We start from the raw sequence: 20,095 nt of genomic DNA on the forward strand, positions 1-20,095 counted from the left end.
CCTTGAGTAGTAGTCTTCTCCTCTCCCTTACAACGTAAGCGGTATGGGGCATACAAAAGACAGTCATGTGGGATTTCTTTCCTTCCTGTTCTTCATCGAAACCACCAATTAACACTGGCAGTCACGCCCTCCCCGACCCCCTTCACGCTATGCCACCACCCCTTTGGGATGAAGAGGCCCTCACCCAGCCCAAGCTCGACTTCGAAGCCATAGGTCTTGAGAACATGGGCGTACCGGTTCTGGGTGTCGGGGCCGGTGTCGGTGTCTGACCATACCGCGTCGTGGAGGAGTTCCTTTTCGGGGCCGGCCATCATTTCTTCGCCTCTGATCGCCGATGAAGTCGACGCAGAAGATGACGACGGTGAAGACGGAGAAGAAGAGGATGCTATAATAATCTGATTCTGAACATCGGCAAACACCGCGTTCCCGATTTCAGGAGGTAGCAACCGCATCACTTTCCGGCCGGCGAGTTGGACGAACAAGTTCGGGTTCGGGTCGCGGTGCAGCGGCGTGTATGTCGGTGGTCGACCGAGCCAGAGACTGGTCGAGTAGATGTCGCCTTTGATCGGGGTCGAGCTTCCTCGCTTTGAGTTTAGGTTTGGGTTTGGGTTGGTCAATAGTGACGGAGTCGGGATGTGTTCTTGTAGAGACGCGGGAAGGGATGAGATTTCGCACTGGGCCAGATATATAGAATGAGAGGGCGAGAGCGAGGACTGCTGGTCTAGTGACGGTGGCTTGGTGTTGTTGCCCTTGGGTACTGCACTGGTATTGATAGCAGCTTTGGTGTTGGTGCTTGGGCTGGGGCTGGAAAGATAAGTCAGGAGTAGGTTGAGGGGCGCTTCGATGCGGTGGAATGATTCGTGGGTATTGTTGGTATTGGTACCCGTGCCACCATCGATGTTGTTTGTGTTACCGTTGGCATTGTCGCCGAGGTTGGTGCTTGGACCGGACTCGACATCATTAATATTGACGATACTGGACGAAGTGGTAGGACCGTTCAATGTCAGTTCCAGAGGCACAATCGTCGTGCCGTGCTCGATCCAGAAAGAAGAGCGCAGCTCGGAAGAGCGAGGAACTTGAATCTCAGCCAAGAGGCCATCTCGGTCGTTCTGGCTGGTGGTGCTGGTGATCAGATTGAAATCCGGATCGCCGTTGTGGATAAACCATTTCTGACAGGCGGGTGGTAGAGAGGTCGTCGATCGTGGTAGACGAGCTGGGAATGCGGGCAAATATGCTCTTTCTTGAAATATATCCGCATCCCATGACGGGAGCAGAGGGATCTGCTGAAGGGGATTGTTGAGGATCGGGGAGGACCCTAGATGGCGGGTTTGGTTACGAATGTAGTGGCTGATGGCGGCGGAGCAGGTCAGGGCAGAGATGCCTCTTGGTCGGTGAGCCAGACATCGCATTTGCCGGGTCTGATGTTGACAGACAGACGACAATTGTCTAGGTGAGAGCTATTCTTGCCGTCGATCGAGTTGGATTCTTTCTATCGTCTGATGGATCTCTCTATACAAGTACAAAGAGTTCAGCCTCGACGTTGAAGTCGGTTATTACATGTAGTAGTATGCGATGATTAGCGGCGGGCCAAGATGCCACTATCTGCACTTTAAAACACAGATGGAAACTCAGCCGAGTTGCCGACCTACCGACCGGCCGAGGTGACAAGATGAGGAGAAGGCAGTGGAGGAAATCCTGATACCAACTCCGCGTCATTGTTTTATGCGACTCTGGGGGGCCTTAGGCCAGGCACGCCATAGCCTGGGGAGCCTGGGGAGCCTGGTCCAATGGAGCCTCCTTAGCCTTGCCGCAGGGGACTCGGGCCTGGGGCCTTGAACCCTGAGACTTGTCCCGTCTGCGCTTGAGGCGGGCCATGTCTCCCCAGCTTCTCGAGAGATAAGTACATCTCCAACACCCCTCGTCCTTGGTAGCCGTTGTTTGTCCAGTACATCCTCCCTCTCACATCTCTCTGGCGAAGTCACTCCGCATCTCGACAGCGTCTACCTCAACAACTACAAGCATGGCGGCACGAGTCGATCGCATCCGCAATGTAGGAGGCGCCGATAAATCCGCCTACACCTACTATCCCGTCCTGATCGTGGGAGCCGGTGAGTCCGGCATTGCCATGGGATGTCGACTACGGCAGGTCTTGGGGTTTGATCAGTTCCGAATCTTCGAAAGAAGATCGGCGTTGGGAGGCACCTGGTATACGAATCAATATCCCGGCATTGCTTGTGATGTGTATGCTAGCACCCCCTTTGCCTTTCCGGCCCATGACTCAACCTACTGGCCTGTCTTAACTAATATTCCCGTTTAGACCGGCAATCTTATACTCATACTCGTTCGCCCAGAACCCCAACTGGACGACCCTGTTCCCCTCCGGCAAGGAAATTGTGCAATATCTGTACGACGTGTGCGAGAAGTTCGAGATCCTCGACAAGATCCAGTACGACACTTCAGTCAAGAGCGTGCGCTGGCTCGACGACGAAGAAGAATGGGAGGTTACTCTGGAACACCTTGCGCCCGGCGTCGGCGACCTGTCGACCTCGGAACGATTGGCACGGGAAAACGAAGCCGGCGTCGAAAGCACAGTGCTGCGCACCGAAACGGTACGGGCCAAAGTGGTAGTCAGCGCCGTCGGCGGCCTGGTCGAGCCCAAACCTCCCCTCCAAGTGCCCGGCATTGAAACGTTCGAAGGCGAAATCGTCCACACGGCGCGCTGGAAGCCGGTCCTCGACCTGCACGACAAAGAAGTCATCGTGATCGGCACGGGCTGCAGCGGCGGCCAAGTCGTGCCGCAACTGATCAAACCCGAATACGGCGCGAAACACGTCACGCAACTGATGCGGTCTCCGCCATGGGCGGTGGAACCTCTGCCGCCGTCCGCGCGGGAATTCCACGCGAAATGGATCCCATGGCTGTGCCAACGGGTGCCAGGGTTCCAAAACGCACTGCGCAAATTCGTCTTCAGCATGATGGAGCTCGAATACGTCAGTCTGTTCTCGCCGAGCGAGGCGGCGCGGGCGCGGCGGCAGAAAAAGGCCGAAGAACTGCTCTCGTACCTACGCAAGAAGGTGCCCGCAAAATACCACGAGATCCTGACGCCGGACTACGAGGTGTTCTGCAAACGGCGCGTCGTCGACGAAGGCTGGTTCGCCAGCCTGCAAGACCCGCGCGTCGAACTGACCACGCTCCCCCTGACAGCGGTGCAGGCCCGCTCCGTGACTCTCGGCCCCGGACGGCACTATCCGCCCATGTCGAAGAGCGACTCTGCGGCGCCGACCGAGGCGCGCACCATCCCGGCCGACGTGATCGTCATGGCCAACGGCTACGAAACCAACCAGTGGCTGCACCCGCTCGACGTGACCGGCCGCGCGGGCCGCAGCCTGTACGGGACGTGGGACGAGCGCGGCGGCGCCCAGGCGTACCTGGGCACCGCGATGGACGGGTTCCCCAACTTCTTCATCATCTTCGGCCCCAACACGGCGACGGGCCACAGCAGCGTCATCCTCGCCTCGGAGAACATGGTCAACTACTCGCTGAACTTCATTGCCCCCGTCCTGCGCGGCGACGTCGCCACCTTCGAGGTCAAGGAGTCCGCCGAGCGCAAGTGGACCGCCGACGTCCAGGCCGCGCTGAAGAACAGCGTCTTCCTCTCCGGCGGCTGTCGCTCGTGGTACAATAGTCCCTCTGGCTGGAACGCTACCGTCTACCCGTGGACCCAGGTCGATTTTACACTCCGATGCTGGTTCCCCCGCTGGAGCCACTGGTCTGCCAAATATACCCGCAAAGGCCTGCTCAAGTTGCGTCTGGCCAGGTCGTTCAAGTTGCTGGGCTTGGTCGTGGCTGTTTGGGGCGTCGTCTTTGCCGCGAGGCATGGGAGGGATCGCTTGAGAGAGGTGGTCTTGCAGCTTTTGCGGCGTAGTGTCGATGGAGTCAGGAGTGTCGTTGCTAGAGCCGGGATTTGAGGGGTGACTAGTCCTCCATTCGGGTAGAATTGTCATAGAGCTTGCATTGTTTCCGGTAATCTATTCCTCGAACAAGACTACACTCATAAAGGAGTGTCCAGACACGATCTAGACAAAGCGCGCAAAATGTGACACAGTTGATCCGGAAAGAAGGACAGAATTGATTCTGGTATATATACCAACCAAGTGTATCTGAATCGACAAAGATTTGATCCCTTGGAGGCTCGATCTGATATCAGGGGCGTGGTATTTGGTAGGACTATTTTCCTTTAGAAGTAGCTAAGGCTCAGAAGGAAGAAGAGGGATGTGATACTTTGAATGGAATCACAGCCCAAGAAGGCGCTCGCTACATATCGACGGAATCCAACCCCCTCACTCACGCCGCCCGCCATGCTATGCTCCGCGCTCTATTGCCCTGTGGGACAAAGTTGTACACACAAAGGAACCTTCAAACACAAAAGCCAAGTCCGACAAACCTAGTGAGGGCCCCGAAAAGCGTTTCTCCCCTCTTTGCATTTCATACAGATAACAAACCACACAAGAATATTCCATGCAGACACCAGAGCAGGACTGCTTGCTAGCTGTTGCGTATCGAGCGTCGCCTGCCACCGCCCAAGGATGCCGGTGCCGCCAACATTCATGAGACCCAAGAGTGTGTTAGTGTTGGTTCCTTCCAATCACAAAGTGAACGGTGACGGGCCTTGCTCCAGCCCGGACTCGATATATTCGAGAGAGTGAATCGCTTTTCACCCTTTGGCAGGATCGAACAAGACCCCAATGATCTCGTCGAGTATGGTAAAGACGAGATGTTGATTGAGCCGTGCATTGTTCATGGTCGCCGACAATCTTCGAGCAGCGGCCTGAGCATTCGTCCGGCCGACAACATTCGCTGCCAGATCCGGGATGAGGGTCGCCAACATCATCGACGCCTCCACTCGAGACTCCTTCTTTTCCGCCGCAGTTCGTGGCTTGGCCTCTCTCATCTTGCCACCGCCGGGCCACATGGTTTCCTTAACCATCTCAATATATCGGAGCAGGGATTCCTCCTGGGTGAACCCTTTGGCAAGTTCCCTAACCTTGCGTTCGATCGTGCCTCCAAGCAACTGATGGAGGACCATAATAACCGCACGGCCGCGAAGCCAATTGTTCCCGCGGTTCAGCTCAAACGCTTCCAGGAACAAGTCGCAGATGGGCTTGACAAATGGTTCCAGCTCCTTGTCTTCAAACGCCGACAACTCCGCTTCCGCCTCAGCGACGGGACTCGGCTCCATGGGCAAGATATCCCCTTGGTTCATCCCCAGCTGGTTGGTAGCAGCCGATATCAGATTCTGCCCCGCGACCGATAATTGATCAAGCACCGAGACGTTTCCGAGAAATTCGTCCATGCCATCCGTGACAGAATTGTAGATCCGCGTCACAATATCTTGAGCATCGGACGCATTGCTCGTGTTCTGTGGAGATATGACGGTTTGCTGGGAAAGAAATGACCTTAACTCGCGGCTGCGACAGACGTCAGGCATTTGTAGCAACTGTTGTAGATAATGCTCCAATGCGACACGACGGTTCTGGAGAAATTGTTTCTGGAGCTTCATCATGACTCGACGCCGAGGAAACTCCAGTGTCCTTGTGGTGGGATATCGGCGACGTAATTGTTGGTGGAGATCGTGGAATTCGGAATATCGGCGAGGAATCGCCCAGACAGCGGCGGGCATTTGATCTCCAGCTTGTCGGCACACCTCGATGACATACAAGGCGAATTCGCGGCCATCCTCCTCCTTCCCCACAACCACCGACTTGATCGAAATACTCGACCGGCCATATAAGCTGTTGTCGCTTTCCTGGACAATGTACTGTTGGCGTTGCAGTTCCTTGCGTCTAATCTCCCTTTGGAGACTTGATTTGGATTTGGCGAGAATCCGTAATTCCGCCACGTTGTTGGTCAGTTCAGCCTTCCGTGTCAGTGCATCCACGACCGATTCTTGCGAGACGAGACGCTCGATATCATTGCTCAGTGCCGTGATAGCTTCGGCGAGTCCGAGATCTCCCGGTGCAGCTTCGTGGATTTCATCTTCGTCTACTTCCTTGTCTTTCTCTTCATCCTCGTCAACGTACTCGTCCTCGGGAAACTTCTCTTCGTCTGGAAAGAGGTCGTTGTCCGCGAACACCCCGATCCTTGACGATGTGTTGACAAGCCCCAACGTCGCGAGACTCGGTTTTTGTCTGTTCACACCATCGGTGGTTTGAAGATCCAGCGACCCTCGAGGAGAGTCTGTAGTCCGTGTCGATCGAGAAGCCGATGTCGGAGACCCAAAGAGCGCAGCATCATCATAGCTCGTGCTCTCGTCCATCGGACTATCGGTCATGATGGTATTCATAGCCGCCTCCATGTTCTCTATCACCTGACGTTGCTCCGCGGAGTCACCATTCACTGACTCGTTGCCTAAGCTTTGAGTGGAATGTGCCAATGGATCGGTCTCATACCCGTCGTCGAACAGCGGCGCCGAAGACCCTGTGCGTCTTACGGCGTCGAAATCATCGAATAGCTTAGACGACGCCAGACTGTGAACATCTGTCGAAGATGTTGCTACTCGTCTCAGGTCTTTGGAACGGGAAACAGGCTGAGAATTGGTCCGAACCATCGAAGAGGTCCGGGTTTTGGTATTTGCTGCGGCTGTCGGCGAGGCTTCGTCAAGGTCTCCTACATCGTCCATACTGCGAGGCCCGGAACGGTGTGATGCCGCCGCCTCGGCAGAAGCAAGGAACTTGAAGAACAGATCCGACTTTCGAAATTTTGGAAAATGACTTTTTTCTAATTCTTCCAGAACAGCAGATTGGGCGGCAAGGATGGCGGTGCGTGCTGCTCGATACTGTTGCGGGGTCGCCTTACGACCGGCAACGAGGAAGGCCTTGATGGCATTCTTGGACTCCTGCGGTACATTCAGCTCGGGCATGAACATGTAGGTCTCGCTGATCTGGGCAATGTCCATGCGGTCCGCGTCAGTCCAAGTCTGCTGCGGATTCAGTTCGTCGCCGAAATCGTCCTCGAGAGGGTTTCGGAACCCATCCACCACCACCCAGAACTGCACCAAGGACATCAAATGTTGTCGATCCATGTATTCCATGAAGTATGATAGCCCTGAAGCAGTGTGCATGATTTCCACCAGGGTCCATTCACGTGCTTTCGCGGCTGGATGAAGCCGCAACTCGGGGTTTGCGGCCATCACCTTTGGTGGTCCTCCCGGGTGACCGAGTTTCGCAATTTTTTGGTCCAAGACACGCTTCGCCATTTCTAACCGGCGCAGGTAGACGGGATCCTGGCCCTCAACCGCGCTCTCGCGCTGAATCTGACTGGCGATGGCATTCCGAAATCTCCGCGCGTCAGACAAGCTCTTGGTCTTGCGTATGGCCCTGACAAATCTTTCGAAGGCACGCTCGCTGTCGTTCGGAGCAAGCCGCGGTAGTTCTTGGTTGACACTTCCTTTTGGCACTGGAGAGGCATGCTGGTCCAAGGCGGCCCGCATCCTTCGGACGGTCTTCCTGTCTTGCAAAGTGGTTCTTCCATAAGCCTCCACTATCTGATTCCATGTGTCGGGGTCAGCTAGCATCTGCAAGATCGGGAACAGCACGGCACAAGCGACAATTTCTTTGACCAGAACCAAGGTGGCTCGGCTTGCCGTCATGGTCGGTGGGAGGAGATACGGAAGTATCCGGACCAGAACTTTGCGGAGATGGTCTTGCTGAATTGTCTTCGTGTCAGGGTAGGCAAGAGATGCCGCCGGGTGAAGTTTCCCATCCCGGTATTTCGCTGCAATAGCCAGCTCAAGCTCTTCGGACTCGGTGAGGCTACGATTGAGGCTGCGTCCTCGGACAAGCCGCTCAGCTTGGTCATAGTCCCGTAGATGCATTGACAGGATGGGCACGATTTTCGATACGATCACATTGACCATGTCCTCCTTGAGTATGCGATCCCGGATCCCCACAAGGGCGACGCGGATATTTCTGTCCACCTCATTGACAAACACGGGGCTCGTCGAAATATTCTTGTACCACGAGGACACAAAATCCCTGAGTGCAAGACCGACGAGGGTGTCAAGCGCCTGCGAGACGACGAAAGATTGGTCGTAAAGCTGTATGGGTTGGTAACGTCGAGATGCCTCCAACATCGACACTTCCGACTGCCATTTCTGCGGGCGAAGGAAGACCGGAGATGGCCCGGTGGGAAGGTGGTCTTCGTGGTAAGTTGCTCGGGGCCGGGCGACCGTCAAGGTGGCTGCAAGAAAAAGGGATATCGTGAGGAGGCATCCAAGCGTGAAGGCATACCCGATGAGACGCAGGACAGGAAAGCAGCGCACGGCAAGCCCCCACGCAATGAAGGCTGCAAAGGCGGCGAGGACAACATGTTGCCGAGCAAGGTTCATCCTCGAATCATTTTTGGACCGAGTGCTTTGGCTGAGAAGTCAGCCCCAATAGTGACACGCTTGACGTCAAGCCATGGCGGAGGCAGGCAAGGAGGCGCATATGAAAAGCGAGGATGGCGAGATGGAGGAATGGTGATCAGGTCAGTGAACATGGGCCAGCATCCGAAGACTTGGCCGGGCCACGCTGAGTCGGCAGCAACTGCAATGAGCGGCCTGTGAGGGTGGACAAGTATCAGTTGTCGACATGAAATCGAGAAGGACGTCCACTGCAGTCACTTTGGTCGATAACTTGGTGCTGCGAATGAAGCGAATCGCGGTCGCCACACCTTCCTTTCCTAGCAGCTGCACACTGCGGACCATGTACGGCGGAGTGGTGAGCACCGCCTGCAGTACTTTTTGCAGCGCAGACACGCCTCATCGACGCCGACAACACTGCAACCCCCAATCTTCCTTGGGAATACCAAAGCCACGACTCCTAATGGAATCCTCATACCAGCAAACCCTTGCTTGTCCTTTGTCCTGCATACATCAGACTAACGTGGACTAACAGCAAAGAATCACTGTCATGTTCGGATGCAGCAGTGTCAGCACCTGTCTCTACGGATGTGCCAGCATACCATGCCCTCCCACATAGTCGAGTCGTTCGTCAACACGGCGGATGATCTCCGCCAACCACAGCATCACCTGAGCCTCCGTCTTGACGCTAAAGCCAGGCATAGACTGCCATGGACAATCTCGACCCTGGTCACCCTCTCCCGCCAGCAAGATCGCTGGCAGCAGCCAAGAGACGATCTTCAGGTTCGATTCTGACCGGAGATCGAGGGCGTCCTCATCGAGGAGACCGGACGACTGCCGTTTGTGCGGAACATGCTCCCATCGTATCGTCTTGACCGGTGTTATTGCTGAAGGAGCTGGCGAGCTCTCGCGGGAACCCGACTTTTCATGATCGTGGACTGGGTGAGCATGGTCCCTCTTGTTCCTACTACACATGCCAGTAGCTTGCCAGTACCCACATCCCATTCGGGGCTTGACGTTGTATTGTCTCATCCCACCAGCAAATCGAGTCGCATATTCAGAGGACGTGGAATACCGGGAATCTTGCCTACACTCATCTAACACTTGCCGCACCCCATAGCTGGGTTGCCTTCAGTCATTCACACCCCAGTTCAGTTACGTGAATGACATTCGACTCAAGTCGACCGCATCTCCGGGTTGGCTGGCTGAGAAAGACGGTGGGAACAGAGTCAAAGAGCGCAGAACTGGGGAATGGGCGATTGGCCGCAGCTCAACACTAATCGGGCTTCCGCTCACGGCACAGATACATGCCAGGTCCCATGTCGGTTCACCTCTGCAACAATCAGGAGTGAGCAGTGGAGGATGTGACGCTGTGAAGGCTACCTAGGACTCAGCTGAAGACGACAAGGGTTCTATTCCTCCGGATGCTCGTGCGTCTGTGGATCACCGCTGCGCACCCTGGGCAGAAGGCACTCCCGGAGGCCACTCACTTTTACACCGAGGACTTTGAGCAGAACTGCACTTGCTTCTCTTGCCAACCGTGCATCCTGATGTTTTGCTCAGTGTCACAGACCCCCTGGATCTCGCACCCATTCGGCAGACATTTGCAGTCGATGCTAGGCATGTCTTGCAACACCCCTGGCAGTGAAGCGAACAGGATGACCCCTCTCGCCAATCGACTTCCATCAAATGACAAATTGAGCCCTGTCATCAACACTGCTCGCGAGGCCAGGGTCGTACAACGTAGGACTCTTCGGCAAGGAGGCGAGCCTTCTTTTGATGCCATATTCAGATGCCCACGATGGCGGCAATCAATATTCAAACATGCTGGATAGAAGCAAGATGTCTGAGTGGTCGAGTGGCTTGCGACCATGCGCCTTAATTTTCCATGGGCGTAACGTCAAGTTGCGCGGTGAACAGAAATCTGTTGCTCAGCTTTTGGGCAGCAACACAAGCATCGGGTTTGTACTCTACCCGGCGTTCAAATCCGTACCCCTACCTGTCGACCATGGGTGCAGAGTGGCAAGGCTCGGCAGTTGGGAACAGGAGTTCAGGATGCTCTCACATTGGAATCTGAAGAAAACGATGACAGACCCCACGGTCAGCAGCAGCCTCATGGACAGCAGCCCTTTCAAGCGACGCGGTCTTGGATCACTTTGAGCTCGTCGCCCCAGGGGGGATGACAGGAGCAGTCGCTCATGCATTACGTACTGTCTCTAAAGCGAAATGTGCTCGACTCCTGGGGGGATGAACGGCTGAAGTGAAGAGAAGATTTCGGTCGATGAACCCCCAGAATCCCAGGGTTCCTTGTATGTCCCTGCATTGGGCCTACTATTCCGACTATGAATCATCCGTGAGGTCTAGGGAGCTTGCGTGACGATCTAGGCTGCGCTCTGCTATGCATTTCGCTCGAAATTTTGGCGCATGTCACACAGGTCGAAGCTGCAATGGAGAAGGTCGCAGCGTGTCCAATACCAGTCGGATCGTATCATCAGAAGGGCGACGTCAAAGGAGAGTTACGGGACGCTCCTGACCCACGAAAGTGGCAGGGCCACACAGACATGTGGTAAATAACGTTCGGCGGACGGGCCAGACCCACGGGGAGATGCCATCCTGCTACCAGAAGTTGAGATGGCTGTCATCCGCCATCGGGCACAGTACCTGGGTTTCGGATGGCAGGCTGACTACGTACTGTGGATCTACGTCAAGACCCATCGAGGCGCCTCCAGTCAGATATAGCTGGTAGGCAGTGGGCACGGAACCAACCCTCTCAACCGGGGAAGCAAGTTCCCCGTCAAGCGGCGTCGACAGCAGCAAGCGCCTCGAACCATAGTGAGATGAACGTCAAGGGTTCCTGGATTGTGCTGTCGTCTCAACTCTGCTCCTTTCTTGATTGTACACGACTTGCACCATTAAGCCCCAAGGGGTCGACCTTCCGGACGCTTGAGACCTTTCCTCGAACGATTATGTATGCGACCTTTGCCTTTTCGATTCTCCTCATCTACCTTTAAGCTAGGTGTGGCTACAGAGTAGGCGCTCCGGCTTCTCCAGGGGCGATCAACCACACCCCTTACCCCTGTTTTGGCGCCTACCGAGGTGCTAGTGTGAGAAGGGACCTTCAGGGGTTGGCAGGCCTGATGAGTCCATGCACTGCCTCACATCCATATCTCTCGAATGCTGCGGCGGTGAAACAACTTGCTCGGATCATGAGAGAAACGGGAGGTATCAATGATCTTTCGAATAAAGCCTTGAAAACGAGCTCCCACAAGGCCAGACTGGCATCGAGAAACCCGGTCACAGTTCGCTCATCGGTTTGCTTGGTTATGTCCATCATCGCGGTGTCATTCTGCCAACCCCGGCTTCAACTACGTATTCCTTTCTGTGGCCATCTCGGTTGTCACCAATTCTCTCGCTACATAGCCAGGAAACCCTCCTTACCATGCACGCTGCAGTAGTGGACGATGTCAAGCAGGGCGGCTCGCTTCTACTCTTCGACCCCGGCCTATTGGCTGCTTCAATTCCTCTTTCCTACTCTTTGATGGCTGTCCACATTCTTCACCCACCCTCGTCCCGGCACGATTGCTGCGGCTGCCTGGTCGCCGGACCTGGACCGCTTTTGTTGCTCAGCTGACCCTTGGTCATGCCGCATCGTCTTTCTCTCACGTTGCTCTTGCTAGCTACAACTCCTGAACGGCTTGGGGACCTCTTCTGTCAGCCCATTTGTCGCGGACTCTGTTGCCGCGCACACACTCTGCCGGTTTCCCGGCGTCCTTGAAAGAGCTTCCAGCACCGTGACCAAATGAAGACATGGGTGCGAGGCTGGCTGCTATCGATTCGGCAAAGTGGTGAGGTGACACAGCGCAGGCGAATGCCTGTCCACCTCTGCCTCAGTCACTCTCAATCGCTCGCCTTGCATGCACACTAGCCTCCCAGGCCGCGATGAGATATGGAGATCAGTGCCCGGCTTGGCCCTCTCTGCGTATCAGCACTCGACTGGGAAATTCCGCTCTCACATCCAAGAACTTACGCATCCCGCACCACGCAACTCTCTCGAATCGGCATATGCTAGGTCAAGATTCATAGCAAGCCACATGAGTTGTTGCAGCAGAACCGTGAAGACAGCCACATCTAGTGACATCTCAGACCCCACAGAAGAGAATTCAACGCAGATGGAGGAAAAGCAATCACTTTCTCATCCTTTATCGAACCGCTGCCCACGCCTTGTTTCTCCAGATCCCCTGGCCTGATGATATCCCTGTTCCGCTAGTCACCTCGAGTATGCTCACCGTCTCAGTCTCTTCGTGCCTGTTTTGTTGTCATGTTTCGTCAGGGAAAACGAACCAGTGAACAGCCTGCTGAAGTCTGATTGGCTTACATGTCACCTTGACCGACTGAACAGGTTGCTGTCATCTATTCAATGATATGCTCTACGAAAACAAATACAGGAGAACTTGACTTCGTTCTTCTATCAGTGATGGTGTCCTTGCTTTGTTTGCTCTGCACAGTCCATCTGATTGTGGGCTACTTTGATTCAGCAAATATATTCACAACCGCGAGCAGCCGGAGAGAAGTCACCCCAACATTTCACCCTCGACCGGTGACACCGCCGAAAGGATTTATAAGCAGCTGCCATCATGCTGGTGCTCCATCACAATACTCGCTTGTCAAAGTGGCCACAATCGATGCACAAAAAGAGTGGCTCGTTGGTTGATATTGACCTTGCTCTGACTCATAGTATCAGTATTAATCCTGGTGACTCCTGTGTCTCTGAGCCCGCCCGGATCTAGCTGACCTGGATGGAAGGTATCGACTTTCGGGCCGGTCCAATGTCTGTGTTATCGGGCCAATCCTTCTCCTTAGCGTCTCCTGAACGGGCAGCGCCTTCGGAAAGTTCCCTTGCAGATGGCACCGACGGCATCCTCCAGGACGAGGACAGCAGATCCGGCGCGATTGCAGCCGTTACAGCTGTCACTGCTTCAAGAGCCGGTCCACAGCCTGGTCCATGCCACAGTCCTGGATCACAGCACACCATTCACCTGTCAAGTATAGAGCATTGCATGCCGCGATCGTACATTCGAATCTGCCTCGCATATCGACTCCCAGACACCATCCTGCTTCCAGATATTGTCGAGAGGCTGAACAGATTCGTCAGAAAAGCTGTCGACGCGAAGCCTTACCTCAGTGGTTTTGTGGTGGGTGCCAAAGATCCCGGCAGTCAGATTGGTGCAGTGGAAATCCAGTTCTCGGACGACGATTTTTTGCACTATCCCAGAGTCGGTGTACGCCACCTGACACGTGAAGAAGTTCCATACACGTATGACGAGCTCGACCAGATGGGCCTACCGCCTAGTGTCATCCGGCCCGACCTTGTTTCAGCACTAGGGGAGTCTGCGGATGAAGAAAGAGCTCCTGTCTTCTGGGTACAAGCCAACGTGCTGGAAGGCGGCCTCATCGTGTCTGTTTACCTCCACCACTGCATTTCCGACGGGACGGGCATTGGCTTGCTGATCTCGGGGACGGTGCTGAACGACGATTTCACCTTTCAACGTCACCTGGACACCCGGGGCCATGATACACCCACATTGTCCATGAGGCTGGAGGCTTTCGCCCATCACAAGAGTGTGGTCCGGCAGCAATTGTCGTACAGTCTTGCGAATCAGATCAATGACCGAGAGCTGAAGTGGAAACGCCTCGAGGCAGCACCGCAGGGAGATTCTCGTACGAAGCCCCGCGGCCGTGGATGTATCATCGCTTTCTCCTTGAGTAAGCTTGCCAACCTGAAAATGCAGGTGGAGCGGCATGCTGAGGGTCATTTCATGACCTTAAATGACGTGCTACAAGCTCTGATCTGGCGCAGCATGACAAAAGCCAGAGTTCCGTCGTTATCGCAAGAGCCTTCGGTGAAATCCTCCAAGTTGATCATACCCATCAACATCCGGAATAAGCTCAAATCCCCACTGTCAGGATCGTACTTTGGCGCAGCCATTGATTTTGCCTCGGTTCAAATGCCGCTGTCTTCTCTCACTGACTCCAGCATATCTTCCATGGCTCATACCGCCAAGGCCATTCGGAAGGGCATCAATGCCGTTGACGAGCCTTATATCCGCCAGGCGATCGCGCTGGCAAGACATCCCGATCCTCAAATTGACGTTCGGGACCTCCAAGCCAGCAATATGGAGCGGATCCGCGGAGCCGACATGTACATAACAAGCTGGGAGAAGTTGAAATGCTACGACGCCACGTTCGAGATGGGTCTTGGACCACCAGACTGGGTCCGCAAGCCGTGGTCCAAAGACCCCGGCTCGTGCATTGTTCTCCCATACGACCAGCGCAAGGATTACCTCGAGGTCGTCATCCAAATGACCGAGGCCGACATGGCACGGCTATTGGAAGACGACGAGTTGATGGATCATGTGGTACGAGTAATAGACTGAAACGGCATGGAATTTGGATATCAGCGAATGCTGAACAGCATTGAGGGGACAGGAGCGAAAATGGCATCACTTGAGCATGGTCAATCAACCGGGTATCACAATGGCATGGGAGATGGGGGCTTTTTAGCCGGGAATGGGAAAGGTTGAAGCTTCCCTCAACGGAGCTCGCAATAGGGGTCGGGGCTGTACCACTATTGCTGCGGGAATTGCATTAGAACGATCGGGAACGGCAAACAACGGGCTGAAGCGTGTGACAACAGATATGGACTGTTCGGGTTGTAAGAAAGGCTGGACAGTGAAGGGCAAATAAGTCGATTAGCGGGCGATCCTCGACAGCCACAGATCAGCGAGTTCATAAGGGTCAGGGGATATATTGTTAGAGGGCAAACAGGCTTGATTCAGGGCATTGAAAGCTGGAGTGAGCAACATGCACCCTCGTGAGGTTATATTCTGATGAAGACACCTTGTATGGATGAAGTTGAATCTGCCCCTGACGCGACCACAAGAGCACACACGCGTAAATGCGGTCACCTGACACCGTGTTTGCGCTAGGACCAGAATGGATGTAGCTTATCGTCTGACGCGTCTCAACCTTCAAACACAACTTGAACTTTACGCCTGGACGCGCCACATTGCCACCTTTTGACCTTCTTCGCTCCAATCCACACCCTGCACAACAACTCAAACGACTCCTTCACACTCTGATACCAGACCTTCCTGAGCGTTATTGAACAGGCTTCCAATAACCACAGTCCGCATCACAGCCATCATGACACAGACCGAGAGTGCTGATACCCCTCAAGATGACTACGAGGAGATGCCCGGCGGTCCTGGTGCTCCCATACCGGTGACGCAGCTGGTGGTGAGTCTATCAGTGATCAGGCGCCCATGACTATATGCTCACAAATACTATAGGGTGTCGCTGGATTGACGGATAGAGATGTCAAGTTAGTTGTCGAGGGTGGCTTTCACACCGTGGAGTCGATTGCCTACACGTGAGACATCCCACTGATTGTGTCCCCAAAGGGTCATCTAACACCGGCATATAGACCTCGTCGACAGTTGGAACAGATCAAGGGAATTTCCGAGGCCAAAGCAAGCAAACTGCTCAACGAAGGTAGGCCACAAGCTTCATGTTCTTAGTGTCCAACCTAATCCGGCGCAGCCATGAAACTCGTCCCGATGGGCTTTACGACGGCCACCGAAATGCATGCGCGACGCAGTGACCTTATTTCCATCACCACTGGCTCTAAGAACCTGGATCGGCTTCTGGGAGGAGGTGTCGAGACCGGCTCCATCACGGAAATCTTTGGAGAATTCCGAACCGGAAAGAGTCAGATATGTCACACAATGGCCGTGACATGTCAATTGCCGTTTGACATGGGAGGAGGAGAGGGAAAATGTCTCTACATCGACACTGAGGGCACGTTTCGACCAGTTCGGCTGCTGTCGGTAGCGAATCGATACGGTCTCGAGGGAGAAGAGGTGTTGGACAATGTCGCATACGCTCGGGCTTATAACTCGGAACATCAACTGCAACTTCTCCAACAAGCGTCCCAGATGATGTGCGAGACCCGATTTTCACTGCTCATCGTCGATTCCGCCACCTCCTTATACCGCACCGACTACAATGGCAGAGGGGAATTGTCGTCCAGGCAGTCACACATGGCGAAATTCCTGCGCACGCTTCAGCGACTGGCGGATGAGTTTGGAATCGCCGTCGTCATCACCAATCAGGTTGTGGCACAGGTGGACGGCGGACCCAGCTCCATGTATAACCCCGACCCGAAGAAACCAATCGGCGGGAACATCATTGCTCACGCGAGTACGACCCGGCTGAGTTTGAAGAAGGGACGAGGCGAGACGCGAATCTGCAAGATCTACGACAGTCCATGCTTGCCGGAGAGCGACACCTTGTTTGCCATTTATGAGCATGGAATTGGCGATCCTCAACCCAAGGATGATAAGGAATGAACGATGAACGGCATCTGATAGCGTTTGGCGTCGGGGAGTTCTGGTGCTGGCGTCGGATGTGGAAATAAGCAACAATACTACAGTGGTGAGGATATCATCCGTTGTGGTCGTAGGCATGCATTGAGACAACCTGACAAGCCTCTTCAGAAGGGTGGCAGCGTGCAAGATTCACTTCGGAGACACGGCACTCATCATTGTGGCTGAGGTTCTATTCTCGGCCCCAGTCAGTGGCTGGAGCAAATCAAACCCAGCTGGATTGAACGATGTCAGCTGAAAGCAGGGATTGTGAGGCACAACACTGGCAGCTGTGTGGATTATTGTCCCGCAGATCGTGGAGTCTGCGTTGGGCGCGGTGGATCGCGGCTTGAACGTAGACAGTCAAAGGATGGGTATCTTGAAGGACGCCGAAAAGGCTAGAGATGCCCCTAACGACGCCTAGAGAGCCCTAACGAGCCCTAAACAGCCCTAAAGAGTCCCCCCAACAATCATAATGCGCATAAATCCCTTCTATACAACCATCGTCTTCAATGCGCCGCGTGTGTTCGACCTTGGCATCATCATCATGCCTGGCAGTGCGTGAGCCAGCCTTCTCTTCCCAGGGGCCGCCCGGGGGGTTCTGTCTCTCATCTGCCAGTGCAGTGTCTGTTGTAACACCTGGCATGCTTGTGTCTGTCGGTCTATGCCAACCACCAGCCAGCTGATTATTCTGTATTTCTTGTCGCTGTACTACGCGTTCCTCTTCATTGGCATTGCTGTCTCCTTAGAGGCTGATCCTCCTTTTCTCCCAAAGTCTTTCTTACTCATACCAAGGACGACTGTCTGGTGGAAATCCTACTGTTGACACCCTGCGACAAGAGACCACGCGCCAACCGGGTCAACATAACCATCGTCGAGTTCGCAGAGTCGTCATACACCAAAAGGGTTGATCTAGATGGAAGGTATGTGCCTCAAGCACCGACGAGTGCAATCTGCCATTGACACAACTTTCTAGGACAATTTGATGGTAATGCGCTGGGCACAGAGCGTCAGCATGTCTCCGAACCTCAAGAAGGCCACGGCCCCGGCCCTAATGTCAACAGCTCGAATCCCTACTTGGAAGTCCTGTGTGGCCCTCTCATAAACTATCAGCGCATGAGCGAGGAAGGCAATCATTTTTGGCATGGCTCAGTCCTCCTTGTCACGAAACCCGGGTCAAAGAGACCTTCCCTCGAATTGAAGTCTCTAGGTGCGTGGGATGGGAGGACACGGGTTTCAAGCTCGCAATGGCAGGTGGTGGACGGTCTGATGCTGTATTCGGACCCGGACAAGACATTCTGGCGGTTCACACTTCGCGTCCCGCTGGTGGAGGCGGAAGCAAAATGGCAATACACGATACCCAACATGAAGTTCCTCACAGATGTCAACAAAAGCCCGTCCAGGGAGTTTGTTGTGCCGGCTTCGACAGATTCCATGCGCATCATGTTCCACTCGTGCAATGGCTTCTCGGTGGGAACGGACGAGGCGTTTTGGTCAGGTCAGGATACACCAATAACCTGAAAGGCTGCAGGACCGCTGACATGCTTACGACCAGGTCCGGTATTGTGGAACGACGTGGTCAGAACCCACCAGCAACGTCCTTTCCATGTCATGATCGGCGGAGGCGATCAGATCTACAACGATTCCATCAGAGTCAGCGGCCCGTTGCAGGAGTGGACGGCGATCACCAGCCCCGGGAAGAGAAAGGATTACCCATTCGGCGAGGACCTGAGAAATCGATGCGACAAATGGTACTACGAGAATTACAGGAAATGGTACAGCGCGGAACCCTTCGCCACGGCCAATGGTCAAATCCCTCAGATCAACATCTGGGATGACCATGACATTATAGACGGATTCGGTTCTTACACGGACCATTTCATGCGATGTCCCGTGTTTCGTGGTATCGGCGGAGTCGCGTTCAAGTACTACTGTCTGTTCCAGCACCACACCGCCCCTCCTGTCTCGACCTTCACCACTGATGCTCCCACCACCATGGAGGCGGGCGTGGGAGGAACTGCCGGCGCCGATCCGCGTCAACTGAAAGACACCTATGTCTACAACCGAACGGCGGACGACCCCAGCTGGATCGTAGGCAAGCGACCAGGCCCTTACGTGGAAGAGAGGTCGAGGAGTCTGTACATGCGGTTGGGTCGACGGATAGCCTTTTGTGGTATTGATGCTCGAACAGAACGCACACGGAAACAAGTCAATTACCCCGACACGTACGACATGATCTTCAACCGGTTGCATAACGAGTTCAAGGCCGCGCGGGGAGAAATCAAACATCTCATTCTGTTGCTGGGTGTCCCGATCGCCTACCCACGACTTGCATGGCTGGAGAATATTCTGACGTCTCCCATCATCGCACCGATCCGTCTGCTCAACCGCCGCTTTGGCTTTGCCGGAGGGTTCTTCAACAGTTTTGACGGCGGAGTGGACTTGCTCGACGACCTGGACGATCACTACACCGCACGCCATCACAAAGCCGAGCGACGCGAGCTTGTGGTTAGGCTGCAAAGACTGGCGGCCGAGTTTTCCATCAGGGTCACCATTTTGGGGGGTGACGTCCATCTGTCCGCCATAGGCCGCTTCTATTCCACGCCGGCCGACAACATGGACGCCCTCGAAGACCCTCGCTACATGGCCAACATCATTTCCTCGGCCATCACGAACAAACCGCCTCCCAAAGCCGTGGCGAATCTGTTGGCCCGACGCAACAAGATCCACCATCTGAGAGACGGCAATACCGACGAAACCCTGCTCAACATGTTCGACAAGCAACCTGGAGGTCAGATGAAGGGAGCCGACTGGAACCATTGTACCATGCCCAGTCGGAACTACGCATGTATCACAGAGATCCTCGAGGAGCAGACCAACAATGGAACCCATCACCCTCAACCTACCAATGGCGTTAACGGGTCCGTGACGGTCAACACGACGGGCAAACCCGGCAAAAGTCGGCCGCGCAGCGATATCGACGGGCGAACTCCACTCCACGTCGGCGAGGAGGGCGCCGGTACAGAACATCCGGCGGCCAATGGGCTCAGTAACCAAGGACCTCTCCCGGGTGGGTTGAACGTTGCTATCAGAGTGGAAATTGACAACCATGACCCTGAAGGCAAGACCGAGGGGTATGGAATGAGCAGTAAGTTCCTTTTGGCGGTCACAAACAAATCGTTGTTCCCAGCAGTGAAGAAGTGTGTTTGGCAATTTATCCGGAACCTTGGCTAATCCTTGCTTTTCGTGTGCATTGCAGTTCCTAAACTCA

General features: G+C 54.6%; 6 protein-coding genes across 6 annotated transcripts; 4 read left to right on the forward strand and 2 right to left on the reverse strand.

The window, feature by feature from the left end:
• Positions 1-92: 92 nt before the first annotated feature.
• On the reverse strand, positions 93-1,409 carry A1O1_06451 (uncharacterized protein; the record flags this gene model as incomplete). The annotated part of the gene is made up of 1 exon (XM_007727330.1): positions 93-1,409. One exon carries the CDS (start codon positions 1,407-1,409, stop codon positions 93-95), a length of 1,317 nt encoding a protein of 438 aa, XP_007725520.1.
• A 611-nt stretch (positions 1,410-2,020) lies between these two features.
• Positions 2,021-3,968, forward strand: A1O1_06452 (uncharacterized protein; the record flags this gene model as incomplete). The annotated part of the gene is made up of 2 exons (XM_007727331.1): positions 2,021-2,241; positions 2,318-3,968. The coding sequence occupies 2 exons, from the start codon at positions 2,021-2,023 to the stop codon at positions 3,966-3,968; spliced, it is 1,872 nt and encodes a 623-aa protein (XP_007725521.1).
• A 746-nt stretch (positions 3,969-4,714) lies between these two features.
• On the reverse strand, positions 4,715-8,386 carry A1O1_06453 (uncharacterized protein; the record flags this gene model as incomplete). The annotated part of the gene is made up of 1 exon (XM_007727332.1): positions 4,715-8,386. The coding sequence occupies one exon, from the start codon at positions 8,384-8,386 to the stop codon at positions 4,715-4,717; it is 3,672 nt and encodes a 1,223-aa protein (XP_007725522.1).
• A 4,841-nt stretch (positions 8,387-13,227) lies between these two features.
• A1O1_06454 (uncharacterized protein) lies at positions 13,228-14,835 on the forward strand (the record flags this gene model as incomplete). Its single annotated transcript, XM_007727333.1, has 1 exon — positions 13,228-14,835. One exon carries the CDS (start codon positions 13,228-13,230, stop codon positions 14,833-14,835), a length of 1,608 nt encoding a protein of 535 aa, XP_007725523.1.
• A 769-nt stretch (positions 14,836-15,604) lies between these two features.
• A1O1_06455 (DNA repair protein rhp51) lies at positions 15,605-16,809 on the forward strand (the record flags this gene model as incomplete). Its single annotated transcript, XM_007727334.1, has 4 exons — positions 15,605-15,697; positions 15,751-15,830; positions 15,885-15,952; positions 16,001-16,809. The coding sequence occupies 4 exons, from the start codon at positions 15,605-15,607 to the stop codon at positions 16,807-16,809; spliced, it is 1,050 nt and encodes a 349-aa protein (XP_007725524.1).
• Positions 16,810-17,940: 1,131 nt separating this feature from the next.
• Positions 17,941-20,058, forward strand: A1O1_06456 (uncharacterized protein; the record flags this gene model as incomplete). Its single annotated transcript, XM_007727335.1, has 2 exons — positions 17,941-18,322; positions 18,380-20,058. The coding sequence occupies 2 exons, from the start codon at positions 17,941-17,943 to the stop codon at positions 20,056-20,058; spliced, it is 2,061 nt and encodes a 686-aa protein (XP_007725525.1).
• Positions 20,059-20,095: the final 37 nt, after the last annotated feature.

Source organism: Capronia coronata (genome assembly GCF_000585585.1).
Source record: "Capronia coronata CBS 617.96 chromosome Unknown acBCG-supercont1.5, whole genome shotgun sequence".
Lineage (NCBI taxonomy): Eukaryota > Fungi > Ascomycota > Eurotiomycetes > Chaetothyriales > Herpotrichiellaceae > Capronia > Capronia coronata.